General features: G+C 43.4%; 1 protein-coding gene across 2 annotated transcripts in view; it reads right to left on the reverse strand.

Moving 5' to 3' along the window:
* Window positions 1-3,013: 3,013 nt before the first annotated feature.
* Window positions 3,014-25,213, reverse strand: part of LOC137643950 (loricrin-like) — a 150,038-nt gene continuing 127,838 nt past the window's right edge. For both annotated transcript variants that reach the window (XM_068376735.1, XM_068376736.1), the window contains exon 6: window positions 3,014-3,322. In XM_068376735.1, coding sequence (XP_068232836.1) covers window positions 3,194-3,322 — 129 coding nt within the window. In that variant the 3' untranslated portion in view covers window positions 3,014-3,193. The remainder of the gene's footprint in view (window positions 3,323-25,213) is intronic.

Raw genomic sequence — 25,213 nt, forward strand, 5'->3', positions numbered from 1 at the left:
TAATGTTTGTCATATCTATTGTATAAAACAACTGGTGAATAGCAAAACCATCACTCTATAGACTAGCTTTTGTCGAATCATTGAAAATCCAGAATTATCAAAATAAAGGTGATTTTATATCATGCGTTTTCTAAACACGCCAAAATGCACAATAAAAAACACCCAATGTTTTGTTTACATTTATCTCTGATCATAACGAAGAATCAGACGCATTTACATATCTGTGTATAGGTTAGTTTTTGCATCGACAGCAATCTTACCAACTATTGATTATATGTTGATTTTGTTATTACCAATGTTCTACTTAATTTTTCTTAGAATTTCCAAATAAATGAAATGAATGCCATTTATATAATGTTTTTTCTTATGACGCCGCCTGAAACGGAAACCTTCCATTCGTTTACTGTAATCTCCATCTTCGATCATAATAAACAAACGAAGGCATTAAACACGCATGATCACAGTGATAAATAATGATATTAAAAGCTTTTAGTAAATGTTATTACAAATATTTACCGTATCTATATAAATTCCTACATTCGTAGCAAAGCAGGAAAACTTTTTTCTTTTTGCGTGCAATCAACAATAACAAACTGCCGCTAATGACAGAATGATAATTTACGATAATTCTAAACTGTTACAAAAGATAATTGTCCATTTCATATCCAAAATACTTTTCCTAACTTCGGTTATAAGTCAACTTGTACCCACCTCAATTATGGAACCATCAGAAAAAAAGTAAAAGATGAAAGTTGCCGCTATAACGTTTGGCGTGACAGAGATGGTGCGAGTTTGAAGAAAGTAAGGAAAATTGAATCATGATAGATTTTTAATATAATTAATACTTTGTGAAGCCACAAAGATTTCATTTGTTAGAGAGAGAGAGGTAAAAGATGAGAGGTAGCGAAAGGTAGCCGAGAGAGAGAGAGAGAGAGAGAGAGAGAGAGAGAGAGAGAGAGAGAGAGAGAGAGAGAGAGAGATTTGAGGATTTCTGGCATCAAATATCTCTCTCTACAATACACTTAAAGAAACTAATTTTAAATGGTCCCGATTAATATAAGAACGTTATGCTTAATTGCCTTATTAAAAGTGCTTTTGAAGGCACTACCGTACTTCTATTGATGTTGGAATTAGTTTTAGATAATATTTATGGATAAGATGGCTTTTATTTACAAATTAAGATTTCCTTATAATCTAGTATGCTTATTTGATTACTATGTGTTATTTTAATACTATTTGTACATGACTTGTTTTTAACACAACTTATGTGGTCTATGACAATGTATTTCAATATTCGGCAAGAGTAATTTTTACTCACTATATTCTAAGTAAATACTTTCTGATTTCATGATATTCTTTTATTACTGATGAATTATTTCAATTACAAAGTTTTAGCCGATTTGTTGATTCTTAAAACAACTTTTGTATGTCTAAAATAACAAATATTTGAACTATTTGTAAGATGACTTTACTAATTGTAGCTTTATATTTTATGAATACCCAATGTAAATATTGGAAATAAAGAACTATTATTATTACTCCTCTCTCTCTCTCTCTCTCTCCCTCTTTTCTCTCTCTCTCTCTCTCGAGAGAAATTTTTACAATTATACCGTGTACTCTACAAAACCAATCTTTGCAAATCAAATGTATACTGTTTAAAATATGACAAAATATTGCCGACTCGTTACCGAAGTTTAGGCTATTCACTGCCAATAAACGAACCCAGTATACTCGTGAAAACCTTGAACGCCCGAAGGGAAAAATAAAGCTCTAATATATACTGTACTAAACAAACATAATGCTTTAATATACCATCATTAACACTACTATTAAAATTATCGAAAGGTTGGCGAAAAATAAAGATTGCCGAGAACGTAACCACAATTCTGTTTACATTTTGTCAGCTGGACTCGCACAGTTAACAGTTGATTTCATTGTTGATGTGGAATTTTATCCTTAAATAGGCTATTTATTATGAAATTATGTTAATAAGATGTAATGTTAATATTGTTTTGTAATATTTATTATAAATCACCGTATTTAGGGCTACCAATATACTCAAAAAGACAATAGATTTGATACATTGTAGTGCTTGACTAGCAGACTTTGAATAGCTTCGCAGATACAGAAAATTTATTTTTGAAAAATAGAGGTCGCATAAAAGGGGAATCGTATAATTCGGGACCGTACTGTATCTATATCTATATATATATATATCTATATATTATATATATATATATATATATATATATATATATATATATATATATATATATATATATATATATATATATATATGTATATATATATGCGTAAAAATCACAGGAAAATGTGATGCTCAGATGCAGAAACACCACAGGGAAAATGAAAATACGAAATATACGATTAAGTCCTGACTAGTTTCGTGATACTTCTTCAGAGGACTGATCATCAGTCCTCTGAAGAAGTATCACGAAACTAGTCAGGACTTAATAGTATATTTCGTATTTTCCTTTTCCCTGTGGTTCTTCTGCATGCATACACACACACACACACACACACATATATATATATATATATATATATATATATATATATATATAAAATATGTGTGTGTGTGTGTGTGTGTATGTTGTATACAATATATACTTGAGTAAGTACAACATTCTCTTCTCAAAGTCTCTTGTCAAGAGATGTATAACTTTTATTAAAACGAAGCACGGGCTTCAACTGAACAGAATACAGCTGCAGTACATATAAGTAATATTCATAAAACAGGTCTTAATGGTATGATTATATCATTTATAACTTAATGTAGTTGATCTAATTCAATACTGTTAAGACAAACTTGGCACTTTCCAAAAAAAAAAAAAAAAAAAGATATAAAAACATATGTTGCCAAGCTGTCCACAATGGTCATATAAATAATGAAGTCTTACCAAATGTAATAGCTTAAATCACTACCCTTATTCAATAGCTCAAAATGTTCTTTAAAAGGGGCCAGAAAAAAAGAGGTTTAAGAATAAAAGGCCTATTTTAAAAAGTTACAGAATGTAATTGAACAAACTGTGGATCCCACAATCTAATAAAGAACACCGAGACACATTCATTACAAATTGGTGCATAATATTCTGGCCACAATTTAAACACGGATTGCATCTATGACCAGTTTGCCTAGTCCTGACACTTATAAGTTTATTTTGATGTGCATGATTCAAACATCATCATCACCGTCATCATCATCATTTTCATTACACTCTTGGGGTTCTTCATTTTCTTCCTCGTGATCTCCAATGGTATTTTCCTCCATTTCCTCTGGATCACCTCCATTTTCATCGGAGTCCTGCAATATTCAAACCTAATTACAATATGTTTGAAGCAACAAGGATTATAGGCAGCATAAAAAAGAACGAGTAACTTTCAATCATATAGAATTCCTTAATTATTCCTCAAAAACACAATTTCTTGGGAAATGAATACCTTTTATTTCATGGTTCATGTTAATATTGGAGGCCTTTAAAAAAAAAAAAAAATCATAAAATTCTAGATCAATAACGGGTGACAAAATTTCTTAAAATTAAAAAACTAGAAGTAATTTTTATTTTTCCCAACTATACAAGCCTTAAGTTCTTTAAATATGAAAATATTTGGCATAAGCTAGTGCATGTGACCATAGAATCTTTAAATGAGGTGTGAATAACCCTCATCGTAGTGACCAGGGTGGGGGGGGGGGTCCAGCCCACCCGCCAAACTCACTACCAAGACTACTTCTGATTTCATGCAGGGCTTGATTGGGGGTAGGTGATGGCTGAATAAGTATGTGTAAAGAATTTTAGGTTTGTATAGTTAGGAAAAATACAAACTACTTCCAAATTTGTCATTTGATCTTACACGAATAAAATCCTTTGTTCTCTACTATGGAGACTCGCCCTTAGTGGGTGGAAGTCCATTTAATTGGCAGAAAACTTTTGCCTGGGATTGCACATCCAGGCTTAATGAAGCAATGGATGGGCATCCCCAACATCTTGTGATTCTACTTGTTTGACAATATCAGAAGGTCGATGGCCCATGCAATAATGGTAATTGAGTAAGGAACCACTCTATGACTTCATCCAGGATATGTTAAAAAACAGGCTTGTGGTTATTCACAATGACACCTAGGCAAACCAACTCCCCCTTGCTGGGAGATTGGGGACGTAACGGAATATATATAATAATCATAAAAATATACTCAAGACAACTTGCAAATTGGCACTTACCTGCTGTCAATAGGGGGCAACTAGCACAGCCTTGCATGCTGTGCCTAATGAAAGAGGAGGCCACTCATTCCTTTACATTCATCCCAGGCTAATACCGTATATATCTATATATATATATATATATATATATATATATATATATATGTATATATTGTTGCCTAAGCATAATATATTGACGAGTGTTAATCGATTTGTAAACGTAAATAGTGGAAAAGTTTCACTATAAATACGATACTAAAATGTTCTCATCACATGAATTGTCATTCGATTCAGTAATGTAAAACACCAGTTTAATCAAAATCAGGTTTATCTTAAATATAGCTGTAATTTTTTACCACAGTAAAATGAGTGCATATGCTAATTTTATATCTCATGTATGTTGCAATACCCAGGAATTTAGCTCCAAAATTAGTCTACAAAACGGGCACGTTATGCGAGTAGGTACGGTACTTCTTTCTAGGCTTGTAAATAAGTAATTTTATTAAAAGAGGTAAAAATAGGGTAAATTGAGTCAAATTTGAGGTTGGGGTATCAATAAGAATTATTACTATAAGTTCTTCAGTTTGGCTATGGCATTTTCAGTTTTAGTGGGACCATTGACTGACTGCACGTAGGAAGTGGTTAGTTAGGGGAGCTAGATTTCATTAAACCCAAAGGCACCAATATTAAGAAGTTTTTCGCTCTTCTCGGATAGCTCTGTTATTTTTTTCTAAACTTCACCCAAGAAGACTAGAACTCATCTGATTTCACATGAGCATTAGTGTTCCATTGTTTTTTTAGCATAAAATAATGTGTTAGTTACTGTACTATTCTTTCATCAAGAAACTACAGTATGTAATCATATGGCCAACATATTAAGGAAATTACTTTCAAACTAAATCATTGTTATATACATATTACAATACTGGTGTTTGTAATGTATTATTTATACAACTATTTGAAGTATACATATATTTTATAATTTAATTTGTGTTGTGCTTTTGAAAATTTTCATATATTACTATGCACAGTAAATGAAGTTCCTCCTTTTTATTTTTATTGCATCACATACATACTGTACTCTTTAAAATTCATTATTGCTTTATGTTAAGTCAAGTATGTAAAGTGACCACAAAATAATTTATTTTAACAAGCATGCTATTCTCACCACATTAAATGAATCAATCAATAAAACCAAATATTTTCTTTTTAATTTCAGTTCAAACTTTCAACATTATAAGTAAAATTCTATTAACCAAAGTCTGTAATTTTAATAACATCTAATTGGGTAAAAGCGACCACATACCAAATTCTTCTCAATATAACTAAAATAATGTTTTCAAGTACTTCATCTTGTATATACCTATATATACAATTAAATTCATAGAAGAAAAGGTTGTATTTGGAAAAAAAACACCCTAATAAAAACTCTGGGTTCAGGCCTGATTGGGGCTAGCTGGCAGAGGAAACACACCATCAGAGTTGTCCGAATCACATATCTGAGATTTGTCGAACTCCAGACTTATATCCATAGAAGCCTGGGTTGGGTCAGGGTTGTTGACAGGTACCAAGGCAGAGGATTGTGACTGCAGAAGATCGTGACCTATGAGGACCATCACGAGTTGTGGACAGTGACGAGGATGACGCAGCAACCTGAATCCTCTTCCGAAGCGCTGAGTCATCGACGATTTTCGATTCCAGTTTTTGACAAGTCTTTCTATTATACAGCTCCCGAGGCTCAGCTGACAAGGAAGATAATACACTGACCATCTCCTTCCGTGGAGCCACTGTTGGTTGCAACTCAACAGGAGTGGCCACTTTAACTGGAACAATACCGCTTCTCCCACAGGGGATCAGGCTGGAAAGCCTTGAGCGTGCCACAAAAGAAGAAACCAGACCCTCATCAGGAATAGAAATGAAAGAGGCAGCTTTGCACATGGGAGCTTGCCACGTGGGATTCCATTCCTAGACTAAGGTCAGGATATTTGTCAGCTGAAGCATTGCGAACTGGAGCGCAAACATCCGCAAAAGCACTAGCGGTAGATTTGCAAGTTGCCTTGGGTGTGACCAGAATAGGATACTCTGGTGGAGACAAGCAAGGAAGGATAGGATTGGCTGAGGGCATACGCTGCCATCGCTCTCAAACATCAGACCAAACTGGCGCTTTCCAGGAAGAGGCAGGCACCCGAAGCTTGCTGTACATGGGGGGGGGGGGGGGATACGGTGAAAAGATAATTTGACCCTGGGGAGTAGGCAGCAATGATCACCAGGTTGTGGGGCTAGAGCAAGGAGACAAAGGCTCTCGAACTCCCTTACGAGGAACTGGAGATGGTGACCACTCAGGGAAGGAAACCCTCTTGAGCTTGCAAAAGAAGCGACCATTCTCCTAGGGTGAAGGATTACACACTCATCGCTCATTGAACTCCAAAGAGAGCCAGTCTACTAATTCTCAGGCGAGTGAGTAATTGCGAAAAGCAAGAATTTGCCAGGGGTACGAGACCGACTGGAAAGGACTCTTCTCCAGAAGCTCAGTGGGGAAGGCCGATACCAACCTCTGCTGAGGGAGCTATGTGCTCCTGCATTGCCCCAAGCTTCGAAACCTCCAGAAGTTGGTCATTAGTGGAGGAACCCAAAAGTCCCAACTGATGCACTGCATCAAGAGAGGTAGACTCCCCCAGGGTGGAGGGCAGTGCTGCTTTGCTATTAGATTTGTTGGTGACCTCTTGGGCTGAAGGGGTTCCAGGGGTCAAATGGTCATCACTCTTGCTCAGTGGGCATCTGGAGGAAATCGAACAAGAAGAAGCAGAGCGAGTATGAGGCACCTAAGAGGGATAAAAATCCCTTTTAGACTTCTTCCGTCATCTACTGTACCACTCCCACTCAGAGGATGACCATTCCTGACACTCGACGCATGGAGAAACCTGCGTTCAGTAGTTTTGTCTGTACACAGAGCAAAGGCGACGAAGATCCATCTCTATGGCTGACATAAAATGGTCCACTAAGCCACGGCAAATCCACATGGGACTCGAGATCACGCACACCTGAAAACGAAAATTTAATAAGTTTTACGGCCAGTGAAAGCAATTAACAGGAGAGTGAGATATATCTTCGCTCTACCGAGCCCTAAACAAAAGAGAAGGATCTCATTGGGTGAGAGTGTAAGCAGGTCTACTACCCCAGGGTTGTTGACACCTTGCACTAAAGTTTACGGCTAGATTCCAGCTTGCACCAATACATATATCCATAGTAAAAAACAAAGGATTTGTATCTGTGAAGGAACAACTAATAAAATATGGAAGAGGCTGAGGTTAAATCAAATAAAAGAAAAAAAGCATATACAATAATAAAAGAAAAAAAACATATACAATGAGAAAAGAAAAAAAGCATATACAGTGAACCCTCGTTTATCGCGGTAGATAGGTTCCAGACGCGGGCGCGATAGGTGAAAATCCGCGAAGTATTGACACCATATTTACCTATTTATTTAACATGTATATTCGGACTTTTAAAACCTTCCCTTGTACGTAGTACTGTTAACAAACTACCCTTTAATGTACAGAACACTTAATGCATGTACTACAGTACCCTAAACTAAAACAGGCACAAATATTAAAGGCGATTTTATATCATGCGTTTCCTAAACACCTAAAAAGCACGATAAAAAATGGCAACCAATGTTTTGTTTACGTTTATCTCTGATCATAATGAAGAAACAAACTCATTTAGTGTACTGTACACATATATGTATAGGTTAGTTTTTGCATCGATTATATTGATGTACAGTATACAGTATGTTGATTTTGTTATTACCAATGTTTTACTTAATTTTCCTTAGGACTTCCAAATGAAATGTTTTTCTTTATGACGCCACCTGAAACGACGGCGTCATAAAGTACGCTCAGTAAACAACCACGCTCAGAACAAAGAAGGCATTTAACGCGCATGATGAAAGTGATAAATAATGATATTTACAGTAAAAGCATTTACAAAATATGTTATTACAAATATTATTTACCGTATCTATATAAAATCATACAGTACATACTGTACGTAGCAAAGCAGGAAAACAATTTACGAGAGAGAGAGAGAGAGAGAGAGAGAGAGAGAGAGAGAGAGAGAGAGAGAGAGAGAGAGAGAGAGAGAGATTGTTTTACGTACGTAAATGTAAATTTTAAACAAAAAAAATATGATAGGCTTTTAAAACCTTCCCTTTAACTTAATGCATACAGTACTAAACTATAAAACAGACACAAATATTACAGTAAAATGTTTAAGTAAAAAATAAAGATTGTTACTGTACTCACCACGAAAGAAGTTCAAGAAAAACTTGAATGATGATGGCGATGAATTTGCTGCACAGTAGAAATGATGATGATGAAGCTGATGATGTCTTCTACTGTGCAGCCAATAATAGTATTTTACGTCTCTTCAGACGGAGGTGTCTTTTCCTGGGACACCTCTTCAACTTCTTCCTGAGACACTTCTTCAATTTCTTCTGAGGGCATTGTGATCGGAAGTTGCTGCCGCTGCTTCTTCTTTCGCAAGAGCATCCTGTAGGGAGCCATGTGTTCATCGATCTTGGTGCAGAATTGTACAGAACGAACCATATCCTCGTCCCACTCTTGCGACATTTCTTTCACCTCATTCGCAAGCTTGCAGAGCTTGGCAAGCAGTTCTAATTTTAAGACCGTTTCTTCGACATTTTCTTGGAACTCTTCCTGTGTTTCACTGTCTTCACTGCCCGATTTCGTCAGGTCTTCGAGGTCTGCGGCCGCGTAACTTCTACTGTCTTTTAACATAGTATCGAGAAGCGTCACCTTCTCAGCAATCATCATTTTTCGGTGCTGTTTAGGCTCACTACCAGCCTTAGTAGAAGCAGAAGGCTTGGGAGGCATTGTACAGTAGGGTTTAACAGAAAGTTCAACTTAAAACAGTCGCACACAGCACAGATTAAACTTCACAAAGTTAAGAACGTCTACTCAGCAATACGCGGAAAGAGAAAGTGAACGATGCAGACCCGCGAGAACTGTGATGCTGGAAGTTGAAGATGCGGGCAAAACACCAATCACAGGCTAGATAACAAAACTTGAGTTTTGATTCGTCATCTATCAGCGCTTGAACCAATCACAACCCGTCTTACAGTACATGGTGCGTTGGTTACTCATAGAAGATGCCCCGCGCATACTGAACGTACGTAGATTAAGTACAATACCGTAATAATAATAAATAATGATAATAATACTGTACAGTAATAATAATAATAATAATGATTAATAATAATAACAATAATAATTTTATTAACAACAACAACAATAATAATAATAATAACAATAATAATAAAAATTTACGTACGTACGCTATTTTACGCCTCTCTCTCTCTTTCTCTCTCTCTCTCTCGTACGCTTACAGTACTTATTCGAAATGTGATTTTTGCAACAAAGAATATTATTGGATGCAGTACTGTACTACGTACGTATACATACAAAAGATTCATGGAAAAGAAGCACATCCATTACAGTACACACCATTCTAATATGGTATGACTGCATCTGATTTGCGTTTCATGTTCGATTTAATTTTACTACGTACTGAATTATCGTATGATCACATTCTCTTTTCGTGTTTTATTTCTTTCTGTGCTGAATTATATATCATATGTAATGCAATGAACAATCAGTAAGAGCAGATATTACTAATTACAGTATTAATGGAATTACAGGTAACAAAATATCGTATTTGGTTATCTTCAGATTTCGCGGTATTTTCGAATTTTCCGGAAAATCCGCGATATGTATATATATATGGGTTATGGGAAAACCCCGCGAAGTGGTGAATCCGCGATTGTCGAACCGCGAAGTAGCGAGGGTTCACTGTACAATGAGAAAAGAAAAAAAAAAGCATATACAATTTGAGACCCTTTGCTTGTCACACAAGCATTCAACACATAAATTAACATCCCGATGCTGAAGTAGAATGATTTTTGTCACAGCAGTCTCTCACTGTGAAGAAGTTGGTGTGAGGTGTCACCAATCAGCTGATGAAAGAATGGTTAGAAAAGCATAGACAATCTAGCAAAAAGGAATATATAAACTCTATTTCATGTATTTCACTGTCCTTTTTATTAAGAAATATTTAAGAGAGAAATAGCTTTAACATTTCTAAATTTTAGTTTCTGTTCTGTAAAAATAGGTATGCTTATTTTCGATAACAATCAAGTGGTATCAGCTCACAACAAAAGATTTGGTTGTTAAAATTCACCAAAAAACCACCAAGGTAATGTATGATATATAACATAGTGATGCATGACATAGGAAAAAATATTTTTTTAGACTTGTAAAGTTTTCATAAACAATAAGTAATAACCAGGTGTCTATTTGTGATGCTTCTTTTATCAAACCCTAGGATATAAAGTATAAACTTTACTTCATATACATACTTCATTTCTATTTTTTTAAAGGAAACATTAATAAAAGTTTTATTTAATATACAGAGGCAAAGCCGTGTTCATAAAAATTACTGTATCCAATAATATAAGCTATAAGAACATTATAACTGTTTTTTACTTGTGAACAAGCTCTTGAATGGAACTTGTTCACTTATTGAAATATAACTATACAGTACTTAATAATAAATAAAATAGTATTCGGTACAAGCTATAGGCCTACTATATAGTAATACCTCAGTATTCGACCATAATTTGTTCCAAAAAGATATTCGAATACCGAATCATTATTTCCCATTACAAATAATGTAACAGTGAATAATGCATTTCAAGCCCCAGTTGATTTGCTATTAGCATGACATATTAGCATAAAAAAGTGATGCAGTTACAGCGGAACCTCTACATACGATTGTCCCAACATACAAAGTAAAATTCGACCAAATTTCTGTCTCAACATACGAAGTGTTGCTCCAACATACAACGTAAACAATACGCTTACCCGTGGAATTTTCTCGAAAGCGTGCAGCGTAGTTTGTTGTTGACACCGCTAGACGGCAGCACATCGGAGGGACGCCAATCGAGCGTCACCTTGATCAGTCCTCTCATCGCGTGCGCATCGTGTGGTTGTCCTCTATTCGCTCAGTTTTAACAGTTTTTTATCTTGCCTTTTCACGTGATGTTTTCTGTGTTCCGTAATCATGGGTCCTAAAAAGCTTAGTTTCGGTTCAGGAAGTAGTAGCAGTGGTGGGAAAAAGAGGAAGTCTATGCTTTCATTAGAATTAAAGCAGGAAATCATAGAAAAGCATGAGCGAGGTGTACGTGTTAGCGATCTGGCTAAACAATATGGGGCCTGAATATGTTGACGATCTCGACGATCATAAAACAGAAGTCAGCCATTTAATCAGTGAAACCTTCAAAGGGGATCACGATTATTTCTAAACGTCGTAGCCCTACCCTTGAAGAGATGGAATGACTTTTGTTAATATGGATCAAAGACAAGGAGATTCTTGGTGATACGATCACGGAAACGATCATTTGTGAGAAGGCCAGCGCTATCTACAGTGACTTGAAGGTGCCGCGCTCTCGGGGTGACGCGGGGGAGAGTTCAGCCGATCCTACGACGGAGGAATTCAAGGCGTCTCGAGGTTGCTTCGAGAAATTTAGGAAACGGACCGAGATTCATTCAGTTGTTCGTCATGGAGAAGCTTCGAGTTCGGACACTAAGGCTGCTAAAGACTTTGTTAAAAAGTTCGAAAGCATCGTGGCAGAGGAAGGTTACGTAGAGCAGCAGATTTTCAACTGTGATGAAACCGGTCTGTTTTGGAAAAAGATTCTTAGTCGACGTACATTACTGCTGAAGAGAAGAAAATGCCGGGACATAAGGCAATGAAGGATCGGTTGACTCTTGCGCTTTGTGGCAACGCCAGCGGGGACTGCAAAATTAAGCCTCGGTTAGTTTACCATTCCGAAAACCCTAGGGTATTTAAAGCACATAGAATTAATAAAGACCTGCTACATGTTCTATGGCGTTTTAATTCTAAGGCTTGGGTTACTAGGCATATCTTTGTGGAATGGGTAAACGTAGTTTTCGGCCCTGCTGTCAAGAAGTATCTTCAGGAAAGGTATTTGCCTTTGAAGTGCTTGCTTTGTTTGGACAATGCACCCGCTCACCCCCCCGGACTCGAAGATGATATTATCGACGAATACAAATTCATCAAGGTGTTGTATCTTCCACCGAATACCACCCCTATCCTCCAGCCCATGGACCAGCAAGTCATCTCTAATTTTAAGAAGCTGTACACCAAACACTTATTTAAGCAGTGCTTTAATGTCACGCAAAGCACCAACTTCAATATCATGCACTGCTTAAAGATCATTGATCAGGCTTGGGAGGGAGTAACTCGTCGGACCCTGAATTCCGCTTGGAAGAAGCTTTGGCCTGATGCTGTTGCTCCCAGAGATTTCGAAGGTTTTGGCCCCGAGAATGAACCTGTGCTTGCCGCCGAGGAAGACGTCGAAGAGATTGTATCCCTTGGCAAGTCCATGGGTCTGGAGGTGGATGAAGATGACATCACCGAACTCGTCGATGAGCATCACGAAGAGCTCACCACCGAGGAACTCAAGGAGCTGCAAGCCATGCAGCATGATGAGTTCCAAGCGCAGTTGAGTGAGTCGGAGGAGATCGAGGAGGTAGGCGAAATCTTAGGTACGGTGGAAATAAAACAGATGTTGGCATATCATCAACACGTTGATTTCATCGACAAACATCACCCACAGAAACTTCAGGTTTGCCATGTTGTTGTGCAGTTCGATGATGTTTGTTTAACGCATTTTAGAAAAATCCTTAAAAGCCATACAAAGCAACTTTCACTCGATAGTTTCTTTAAAAAATCTCTACTAAAACAGTCTAGTGATCATGATGAAAAGAAAGTGAAGCAAAGAAAAGGAAGACCGAATCGAGTGAAAGTGATGAAAATAAAAAATAAAAAAAGAAAAATGTAAAAAAAATATAAAATTATAAAAATGAAAAAAAAAAATAAGCTAAGTTAAGTTAAAGTTCACGTAGTAGTGTAAGTTAATGTAAGTTATCGTACAAAGCCACCGTCCCTACCTCCTCGCTGATCTTCCGTCTCCTCCTGCGTAGAAGTCCCTACACCTGCGCTGGCCTGTCGCTAAGGTAAAGTGTTACATTACAACCTGTTTTTTATCTATTATTTCATTATTATTATTCTTTTTTTTAGTTTGTAATATGTATTTATTATACAGACATTGTATTAATGTGTTGTGTAATTATGTGTAGCCATTTATTAAGGATTTATTATGGGTTTTTGGGCTGAGGAACGAATTAAATCAATTACCATGTGTTCTTATGGGAATATTTGCTCCAACATACGAAGTAGTTTCTGGAACGAATTAAGATCGTACGTAGAGGTATCACTGTATGTAGTTTATACACAAACGGTAAATAAAATACCCTATAAAACAATTAAATGAATACCTTAGAAGTAATTTTAACATAAGAAAACTTACCTTTTTGGATGCGTGTTGACAGCCTAAGTGCATGGTGGTGTGGGGGAGGAAGGGAGGAGTTATTGCCAATGGGGGGATTCCCCTTCCATAAAAAAAGTCTGGTAATTGAGGTTTGGGGTTTTTTCCCTTTTCTGTCGCTTTGGGGTAGGTTTTTCTTTAATTACAAACTGATCTAATGTTTGTTGCTTTTGCCTTTTTGGCAGAATCTTAAGGTAATTAAACATAACATTATCATTGAAAAGGTTTTGAGCCCTATTGGTTATAATGGTACTAGGATGAGCTCTTTCAACGAAAGCTTGAACTTCCACTTAGCATTGATTTTTAGTGCATTTTCACAAATAAATGCTTCGCTAATGCTATCACCTTGTAACTGTTTCTCATTTATAAAAATAGGTAATAACTTCTCCACTTCAAGTACCTGAGGTCTTTGCTTCGTCAAAGTAGTCACTCCTTTAGCAACAATAGCTCCCTTTATTATCTATTTATTCTTTTTAATTGTTGATATTGTCGACTTAGGCAGTGTTCAAAAGCAAGATCCAAAGCACACATTCGGTTTTCGTGCTTGAAACTATTTTCTTTTCCAGTTCAATAATTGCTTGCACTGTTTTCCTTGACCACTTTCACTCTTTTGGAAACGCAGGGGGAGTACCTATCCTAGCGTTTGCGGCCTCGGCCGCTCCCTCTAGAATTCTTTCCTCCCTTGGAGGACTTTTTGCCTTAGGGCTTATTAGACACCGTTGTCTTCACTGCTGGTTTTGTCGTCACGGTCTTGGTTGGACAGGACTGCTGAGGTGCTGGAAGTTTATAGGGCTTGGATGTCAAAGCCCTATGGAGGAGGGAGTCTTGATGAGACTTCCTTCACCTCTCAGCAACACAAGTTCCACGTCCTTAGGCTAAAACAGGTGGGCCCCCTCTAGGGAGGAATGTGTGAGCCTATTTATGTCAACGCTGGGGACCTGTTGGTGGAACCTCTCAGACACTGCATCTAGACATTGCAAGATAGTGTTTGCCCACAAGTTCGAAACCTGGTGGGCAAGAAACTTAATCGTACGTGTGCCTGAGAGTAAAAAGGTCTCCATTGCCTTCCTGGTACGCTCCTTGGAAAAATCCTTGGATCGTATCAGGATACCCAAGGTCCCTAAACAGACGTCCAGCCACGAAGTAGCTTGCATCGCATACATAGTGACCTTTTCCTGGTTAAGGACTTCGGCCGCCGAGAACGAGACCTGCCGGCTGGAGTCTCTCTCAAGAGAGACTCCCCTAGTTAGCTCTTCCAGAGAGTGGTGAAGTGGAAGAGCTGAACAGGGCTCCTCCAGGATTTCAAAGTACCTCCTTTTCTGTACGCGAGGAGGTGGGAGGAGCTTGTTCGTTGGGCCAGCACGGTTGGAGGAGGCAAACTCGGAAAGCTGTTGGGCGATCCCGTCCCTGGTACTCTTCAATCCCTGAGACCAGGGCAGGGCTGCACTGGTCTTTGAGGCTTTCTGATTGCTGAAGACGTGGTCTAAGATCGTGTCTTTGCCCTCTTGAGGGGGTATCTCTGGGTCGGAAAACCCACTGAGAACTCTCATTAGTCAGAACCTGCCAGAATGCATGTTCTGATTCTTGTTGGTCTCCTCCTAATATTGGACTCGCAGCGAAGTCTCCTTCTGTCCCCAAGAGCTCTTCTTGGGGTGAGTCGCAGACATTCCTTGAGTAGCTGGCTGTCTCCGTTCTTTTCCTGGTGGAGGACTTTGGTAGAGTCTTGGAGTCTTCGGACTCCTTCCGAGGAAGGAGGTAAGACTCCAACTTCGAAGGCCTGAGTGTTATGTCCCTCCTGATCTCAGATTGAGGGGAACCCTCTGCGTGAAGGGAGGTTTCCTCCAACGGTGGGATGGAGGAGTGCCTCTCCTTGCGTGATTCCCTTGGTGAAGGATTGTCTTCATCAGACAGGGAGGGAGAGTATCCCTGGGGAGATACTGGAGAGACTAGCCTTGATGGTCTACGTGGGGTCAGCTTCACCCTCAGGTAAGTGACCGCGTCAGAAACTCCTCTTTTCCTCTTCAACGGGGTAGAGGAGACCATGGTTCCGTGTCTTAAGTCCAGAGCTATAGGTTACTCTAACGAGCAGTCGGACAGGACAGGCTTGAATACCTGTGTCACAGCTCTGACTAAGGCACTGAACCAAGGTTGCTGACTGACTGATGCACTGTCAGACAGATCCCCTGAAGGGAAAGGGACCGAAGGTTCCCTACGAGGAGTCACCGCAATAGGTTGGTCCGCCTTAGAAGGCAGTTTAGGGATCCTGAACCCCTCTGGTTGTGCCTGTTTCCCTTCTCCCGCAGGACGTGCTGGGATGCGTTTGCAGGGAGGGGAATGAGGCGATGGTGACCTTGCCGGGTGTAGATCCTGTGCCCGTGCCCATTGGCGCGGGAGAATATTGGCGTGCGCAGGTGAATATTGACAGGCGCGCGTGGGCAGGTAAAAATTGGCGCGCAGTTGCGTGGTGGCGCATGCGCATGTCTTTAAGCGTGCGCGAAGGAAAGACTTGACATGCAGGAGAGCGCTGGATTGCACTTACTATTTCACCTACAGAGTGTTGATGCGCAAGAGAATAATGGCGCACAGGCATTTGTTGACGCGCAGGTGAGTACTGGCGCGCGGGAGAGAGCTGGTGCGCAGTAGAGAATTGGCGCGCAGGAAAGTGCTGGCGCACAGGAGAAAGCTGGCACGCAGGCGAGTGTTGGCAGGCAGGCGAGTGTTGGCACGCAGGAGATTGTGGCCGCTGATGCGCAAGAGATCGCGGGCGCACAGGAGAGCGCAAGCGCGCTGTAGTGCACTGGCGCTTGGGCGACCCTGGACGTGTGAGTGCAGGGTGCGCAGGTGAAGCTGGACGCAGGGCGCATAATCTTGCTGCCCTCTATGAGGGCGAGCAGGTGAAGGGGCGCATCGAAACACTGTAGAGTGCTGACGAGCTGCTGGTGAGCACTGATGTCCTATAGGTTGGCGAGCTGCAGGGCGATGGCGCACAGCTGCGCACTTTGGTAGAGCTACAATAGACTTTACCGGTGACAGGAACGGTGATGGCAGGTCGGCAGGTCTGAAGGGTGGATGGTCGATGTGCAGTTTGTAAGGGCAAGCATCCACCGAAGGGGATCACGAACAATCAGCAGAGAGGTCCAGGACCGAAGTCACAGGACTAGTTGCAGGAGCAGTGACGACAGATGGATGAAGGTCAGATGACTGCTTCGGAGGCTCCTCTGCAGGGGACGGCTGCGACGACTATGAACCAAAGAGGGGCCTCTTCACCGCTGGTGAAGGGAGACCTCTAAGGCGAAGTGGAAGGCGTGCTTTCCGACAAATGCGCCCTCTGGGGGCCGTTGGATCAGCAAGCTGACCGTGTGCGCAGCAGTCCTCCGAAGAGGAGTCAGAAACACTTGCAGGAGAGACAGATGTTGGACTTAGTTTCCCCCTCGAAGGATGTTCAGGAACGGGGGAAACTAAGTCGACAGCAACCGCTGGAGAGTCTGGAGGGGCAGAGGAGTTGGATGATAACGCATGAGACACCTCTGACACAATAACGTCCACGAGGGTCAGAGGATCTACCTCTGACGGTGACGATGACTGCTTAACAGAAGCATCCATGCTGAAGAACTGTAGCAAAGGTTCCTTGGAGGGCGGACCGGTAAGCCTGAAGGAAGATCAAATCTGTAAAAGAGGGATTAGAGAAAAGGCCTTACCCTGTGGGAGAGGTGGGGCCGCTTCGCTAGGGGAAGCAACATCATCTCTCGAGAACCAGGGTTGGCTGACATTAACATGGTCTACGCTATTACTCGATGGTCTCTCGTAACAGGCAAAACGAGTAGGTGCTTTGGAGGAGGGTCGGGAGACAGAAGAAGAGGCCTTGGGTTTTTCTCCCTTCGAAGGAACCTTCGAAGAAGAAATATTCGGCTTGGACTTCTTCCGCCGTCGTCCAAACTTCTCCCACTGGGAGGAAGACCACTCCCTTCACTCATTACACTTATTTACGCTATCACATCGTTGACCTCTGCATACAGGACAAAGGGTGGGAGGATCAGTCTCCACCGCCGACATAAAACGTCCCACAAGGGCCGCCGGAGAGTCCAGGGCAGGTGGGCATGGTCGCAGAAGTCAACTTCACAAACACACACTAAGAGAAAAAGAAAAAGCAAAAGTCATTAATGGCTGCCAATATCCGGCGAGGATGAAGACTGGCAATGTCCGTTCACTACCAGAGCCAAAAGCAAAGTGAGCTCAATCATTAGTTCTGTAACTGGAATACAAACCATGCTATTTCATAGGGGTGACTCACCCACTGGGTACGGTGGACGTCCCTGCCAATCAGGCTTTTGGCTTTACCCGGGGTTCCTTATCTGAGTACAGTATGTCAGTACTCAAAAATAAGGAGCCCCTGCACCTCGCTAAAACCTTGCTACCCAAGGTCCGCGGCTTATGCAAGCTGTGTGTTGAGGTATATAGAAGTGTGACTGTCCAGCTAAAGTTATTCCGAGTTCTTTAGATGGAAAAACTGTGTAACCAGGACTTTCCCAATACCACCTCGCCGGAGTATGGGGATGCAACAGTATTAGTCTTAATACTAGGTATACAGGGGAGCATGGTTTACCTGCAATGCTTTGAGGTAAGCTGTGCAGAGAACCCAGGATGCTGCTTTCCCCAAGAGAGGGGAGGATGAAGAAACGAATAAGAGCCAGTCAAACCTTTTCATTCACGCAGACTAAAACCGGGTAACAATGCCCTCAACCTTCTGCTACTTGTCCAATAAGGAACTTGAGGTCTTAAACCAGCCGTTGTGCAGCCACCACAGGACCGATAGAGAACGTATCGAGTCTCCTGTGGGTCACGTCTTGCAGGTAGTAGAAGGTGAATGTGGTCTGACGATTCTACACCCGAGCTCGAAGAACCTGCGTCGCTGAGTTTCTCTTGAATGCCAGGGACGTAGCTACGCCCGACACCATGAGCTCTGGAGCGACATGAAGGAGGGGGGTCTGGATTCAATGCAAGGTCTATGACCTTGCGAATCGATGCTGAGATGGTGCTTTTTGTGACCCTCCTCTTGGTCCTTCCTATGCTGACGAATAGTGCAGGCACATGGGGACGGGCTGCGGCTGGTCTCTTAAGATACAGCCTCAAACTCCTCACTGGGCATAGTAAGAGATGGTCTGGGTCATCTGTTACAGTACGGAGACTAAAAATCCGGAAGGAGTCAAATCGTAGCTCTGCTACTCCCGGGTTCTGAGTCTTAGCAATACACTCAGGGACGAAGCTGAATATTACCTCTCCCCATCCCTTTGAATGGGCGATGTCGTATGAGAAACCATGAAGTTCACTGACTCGTTTGGCCGAAGCCAAAGCTAGCAGGAACACAGTCTTCCAAGTCAGGTAGCGATCAGTTGCCTGGTGTAATGGTTCATAGGGAGGTCTCTAGAGATACCTGAGAACTCGAACCATGTTCCATGGGGGAGGTCTCATTTCTGACTGAGGACAGGTAAGTTCATAACTTCATATGAGTAAGGAAAGTTCTAGCGATGAAGAAAAGTCCATTCCTTTCAGTCTAAAGGCGACGCTTAAGGCTGAGCAATAGCCTTTTACTGCCGAGACTGACAGGCGCATTTCTTCACGCAAATACACAAGGAACTCCGCTATTGCTGGAATAGTGGCATAGAGAGAAAAGATACCCCTTCCACGACACCAACCACAGAAGACTTTCCACTTTGCCTGGTAGACTGCTGCTGATGATTTTCGCAGGTATCCAGACATCCTTGTCGCAACTTGTTGCGAAAATCCTCTCGAGAGAGGAGAGGCTGGATAGTCTCCAGGCGTTAAGTCGTAGCAAAGCTACGACTTTGTGGAATATGTTGGCATGTGGTTGTTTAAGTAGATTGCATCATGGAGGGAGTTCTCTTGGGGGCTCCATTAGGAGTAGCAGAAGGTCCGGAAACCATTCTGCGTGATGCCATAGCGGAGCTATGAGGGTCATTGAAAGAATGACCGATGTTCTAGCCTTGTTGAGTACCCTCCTCATCAGACAGAATGGGGGAAAGGCGTAAATGTCGATGTTGTCCCACTGTTCTTGGAATGCATCTTGCCCGAGAGCCTTGGGGTCTGAGACTGGGGAACAATACAGCGGGAGCCTGAAGTTCAGGGCTGTTGCGAAGAGGCTTGGACTTTGTTGGCTACTAGATGATCCAAAGACCACTCGGTACTCACTATGAGATCTCATGTTGTCGGCGAACACATTCCTTCTGCCCGGAATGAAGCGTGCCGATAGAAGTATCCGGTGGATTTCGGCCCATCTCAGTATCTCTACTGCGAGATGAGATAGATGCTGCGAAAAAGTACGTCCTTGCTTGTTGATGTAAGCCATTACTGTGGTGTGGTCGCTCATCTCCACCGAGTGGCCCGCCAGGAACTGCTGGAACTGTTGAAGGGCCAGAAAGACGGCCGTTGTCGCTCATCTCCACCAAGTGGCCCGCCAGGAACTGCTGGAACTGTTGAAGGGCCAGAAAGACGGCCTTCATCTCTAGGAGATTTATGTGGATGTACTCTTCTGACTCTGACCAGAGGCCTGAGGTCGTGTGGTGTACCATGTGTGTCCCCCACCCTTTTTTTTTTTTTGAAGTGTCTGAGAACAGCATCAAATCTGGGGGAGGACGAGAAGATCCACTCCCTTTCATAGGTTCTCGTCTGCCACCCACCACTGGAGGTCTGTCAGTTCCGCTGATCCCATGGGGATCCAGATGTCCGGGGAATCGCGAGTCTAATTCCACAGGGACTTGAGTAGCCATTGGAAGGATCTCATCCTGAGGCGACCATTGGGAACTAGACTGGCCAGTGATGAAAGGTGACCGAAGAGACGTAACCACGTTTGGGCTGGAAGTTCTACTCATCTGAGAAAAGGTCAAGCGTCCTTCTCAGCCTAATTATCCTGTCGTCAGATGGGAAGGCTTTGTGGAGATTGGTGTCTATAATCATGCCTAGGTATACCAGTCTCTGTGTAGGAAGCAGGGATGACTTCTCGAGATTTACCACAATCCCCATTTCTTGGCAAAGTCTCAGAAGTTTGTCTTGGTGTTGAAGAAGGGTTGACACAGAGTCTGCTAGGATTACCCAGTCGTCCAGATAACGAGGAGACGGTTGCCAATCCTGTGTGCCCAAGATGGCACTAGGGCAAACACTCGGTTGAAAACTTGAGGTGCTGTGGAAAGACCGAAGCACAGCAGTGTACACAAAGTCCTGAGGTCTTACTGCTAGTCTGACTGTGTTTGCTGTCTCCATGCTGAACGGAGTTTGTTTGACAAACTAGTTCAGGGCTGAGAGGTCGATGACTGGTCTCCAGCCTCCAGACGCCTTTCTTACAAGAAAGTGTCGACTGAAGAAGCCTGGGGACCCGTCGAAGACCTCTTGGAGAGCGCCCTTCTTCAACAGGGTCTGGACTTCTGCATGAAGGGCCTGCCCCCTTGGGGAGGGAGAGGTTACGAACGGGACGCGATATCCTAGACGAATCACGGAGATTGTCCAGGAATCGGCCCCGAGTTGCTTCCACTTGTCTGAGCAAATTTGTAGGCATCCCCCTACTGGTGGAGACGCAGGGGAGTGCCTATCCTAGCGTTTGCAGCCTCGGCTGCTCCCTCTAGGATTCTTTCCTCCCCTGGAGAACTTTTTGCCTTTCCTGTCCTTGACAGGAAAGGGCTTATTAGACACCACTGTCTTCGCTACTTTTGTGGTTGTGGTCTAGGTTGGACGGGACTGCTGAGGTGCTGGAGGTTTATAGGGCTTGGATGTCAAAGCCCTATGGAGGAGGGAGTCTCGATGAGACTTCCTCCACCTCTCAGCAGCAAGTTCCACGTACTCAGGCTCAAACAGGTGGGCTCCCTCGTGAGAGGAATGTCTTAGCCTATTCATCTCGAGGCTGGGGACCTGTCGATGGAACCTTTCAGACACTATATCTCAACGTTTTAGGATGGTGTTTGCCCACAAATTCGAAACTTGGTGGGCAAGAAAATCGATCGTGCGAGTGCCTGAAAGGAGAAAGATCGTCATTGCCTTCCTGGTACGCTCCTTGGAGAAATTCTCAGATCGTACCAGGATTCCCAAGGTCCCTAATCAGATGTCCAGCCACGAAGTAGCTTGCATCACATACTTAATGACCTCCTGGTTAAGGACTTCGGCCGCCGAGAACGAGACCTGCCGGCTGGAGTCTCTCTCAAGAGAGATTCCCCTGGTTAGCTCTTCCAGAGAGTGGTGAAGTGGACGAGCTGAACTGGGCTCCTCCAGGATCTCTAAGTACCTCCTCTGTTGTACACGAGGAGGTGGGAGGAGCTTGTTCGTAGAGCCGGCACGGTTGTAAGAGGCAAGTCAGAGAGCTGTTGGGTGATCTTATCCCTGATACTCTTTAACCCATGAGACCAGAGCAGGGGTCCACTGGTCTTTGAGGGTTTCTGAGTGCCAAAGACGCGGTCTAAGACCGTGTCCTTGCCCTCTCGAGGGGGTATCTCTGTGTCGGAAAACCCGTTGAGAACCCTCATCAGTGTCAGAACTGGCAAGAATGCATGTTCTGACTCTTGTTGCTCTCCTCCTGATGTTAGACTTGCAGCGAAGTCTCCATCTTCTACCCCCAAGAGCTCTTCTTGGGGTGAGCCGCGGACATTCCTAGAGTGGCTGGCTGTCTCCGTTCTTGAAGTTCTGGTAGAGGGCTTTGGCAGATTCTTGGAGTCTTAAGACTTCTTCCGAGGAAGGAGGTAAGACTCCAACATTGAAGGCCTGAGTGTTATATCCCTCCTGATCTCTGACTGAGGGGAACTCTCGGCATGAAGGGAGGTTTCCTCCAATGGTGGAATGGAGGAGTGCCTCTCCTCACGCGATTCCCTTGGTGAAGGAGGGGGTTGAGTACCCTCTTCGTCAGACAGGAAGGGAGACTATCCTTGGGGAGATACTGGAGGGACTAGCCTTGATGGTCTGCTCGGGGTCAGCTTCACCCTCGGGGAAGTGACCTCGTCGGAAATTCCTCTTTTCCTCTTCAAAGGGGTAGAGGAGACCATGGTTCTGTGTAGCGAGTCGAGAGCTACAGGCTGCTCTGACGAGCGGCTGGACAGGGCAGGCTTGAATGCCTTTGTTACAGCTCGGACTAGGGCACTGAACCAAGGCTGCTGACTAACTGATGCACTGTCAGACAGATCCCCTGAAGGGAAAGGGACCGAAGGTTCCCTACAAGGAGTCACCGTAATAGGTGGGTCCGTCTTAGAAGGCAGTTTAGGGATCCTGAACTCTTCTGCTGGTGCCCGTTTCCCTTCTTCAGCAGAGCGCTGAAATGCGTTTGCGGAGAGGGGAATGAGGCGACGGTGACCTTGCCGGGTGTAGTTCCTGCGCCCGTGCCTGTTAGCGAGCGCGTGTGCGGGAGAATATCGGCGCGCGTGCATGGGAGAATATTGGTGCTCACGGGCGAGTGGTGGCACGTGGGCGAGAGTTGGCGCGTACGTGCGCATGTCTTGATGCATGCACGCAGGAGAGCGGGGATATTTAGAAGAGCGCTAGATTGCGCGTTAGTTGCAGGCGCATAGATGTATGATGGCGCGTCAGTGAGTGCTGGCTCACAGGAACTCGACCTGCAGGTGAGTGCTGGTGCGCAGGAGCGCGCTGAGGCGCAGGAGGGCGACCCTGGGCGTGTGAGTGCAGGGCGCCCAGGCAAACGTGGGCGCAGGAGAGAGTTGGCGCGTAGGCGCATGATGTTGCTGCCGTCTATGAGGGCGAGAACGAGAAGGGGCGCGCCGAAGCGCTGTAGAGCGCTGACTTGCAGTCTGACAAGCTGCTGGTGTGCGCTGATGTCCTGTATGTTAGCGAGCTGCAGGGCGATGCCGAGCAGCTGCGCAATTTGGTAGAACCTCAAGAGGCTTTACCGGGGACAGGAATGGTGATGGAAGGTCGGCAGGTCTGAAGGGTGGATAGTCAGGAACTGGGATGTGCCTTTTGTAAGGGCGAGCATCCACCAATGTGGATTGTGAACGATCGGCAGAGAGGTCTGCAGCGGAGGCTCCTCTGCAGGGAACGGCTGCGACGACGAAGTAGACAAACCAAATAGGCGCCTCTTCACCGATGGTGAAGAGAGACCTCTAAGGCAAAGTGGAGGGGGAGCTTTCCGACGAATGCGCCCTCTGGGGGCCGTTGGATCAGCAAGCTGACCGTGCGCCGCAGCAGTCCTCCGAAGAGGAGTCTGTGAGTGAACTCCCCCGAGGGAGAGAAACACTCGCAGGAGACAGATATTGGCCTTAGTTTCCCCCTCGAAGGATGTTCAGGAATGGGGGAAACTAAGTCGGCAGCAACTGCTGGAGAGTCTGGAGGGGCCGAGGAGTCGGATGACATCAAGTACGACACCTCTGGCACTACAACGTCGACGATGGCCAGAGGGTCTACCTTTGACAGCGACGATGACTGCTGAACAGGAGCACCCATACAGATGAACTGCAGCAAAGCTTCCTTGGGGGGCGGACCCATGATCCCCAAGGAAGACCAAATCTGCAACAAAGGGGTTAGTGACAAGGTCTCACCTGGAGGGGGAAAGGTGGGGCCGCTTTGCTAGGGGAAGCAACACCATCTCTCGAGGATAGGGGTTGGCCGACATTAACTTGGTCTACACTACTACTCGATGGTCTCTCGTAAGAGGCCGAACGAGTAGGTGCTTCGGAGGAGGGTCAGGAAATGGAAAAAGAGGTCTTGGGTTTTCCTCCCTTCGAAGGAACCTTCGAATGAGAAATATCCCGCTTAGACTTCTTCCGTCGTCGCCCAAACCTCTGCCACTGAGAGGAAGACCATTCCCTACACTCATTACACTTATTTACACTATCACACCATTGACCTCTGCATATGGGACAAAGGGTGTGATGATCTGTCTCCACCGCCGAAATAAACATTCCACAAGGCCGGCCGGAGAATCCAGGGCAGGTGCGCATGGTCACAGAAGTCAACTTCACAAACACACACTAGAGTAAAGAAAAAGAAGAAAAAAAAAAACAGTAATGGCTGCCAAATATGGCGGGGATGAAGAGCGGCAACGCCCGTTCACCATCCGAGCCGAAAGCAAAGTGAGCTTAATCACAGGTGTGTGAGGGGGGTAGCAAGCTACCCTCCCTTACCCGCGCCAACTAGCGGTATGGGTAGTTAACCCTGCAAAATTTTAATGGCTCGTCATTTCAGCTACGCCAAAAGTAATACCCCTTTTAAAATGATATTTTCATAAAATAAATTTTTGAACATACTTACCCAGTGGTTATATAAAAATAGCTTTAGTCTCTGACGTCCGGCAGAAATTCAACTCGCGGCAATCGGAGATCGGGTAGCCAGGTGTACACCAGCTCCCTCACGCGAGATACACTGAACCATTCCATAATTCCTCAGATCTTCCATGCCCATAGGTCTCTAGAGGGGAGGAGGGGGGGAATAAAGTTTATATAACCACTGGGTAAGTATGTTCAAAAATTTATTCTATTATGAAAATATCATTTCTAAACATTAA

The sequence above is a fragment of the Palaemon carinicauda genome, chromosome 7, assembly GCF_036898095.1.
Source record: "Palaemon carinicauda isolate YSFRI2023 chromosome 7, ASM3689809v2, whole genome shotgun sequence".
In the NCBI taxonomy this organism is placed as follows: Eukaryota; Metazoa; Arthropoda; class Malacostraca; order Decapoda; family Palaemonidae; genus Palaemon; species Palaemon carinicauda.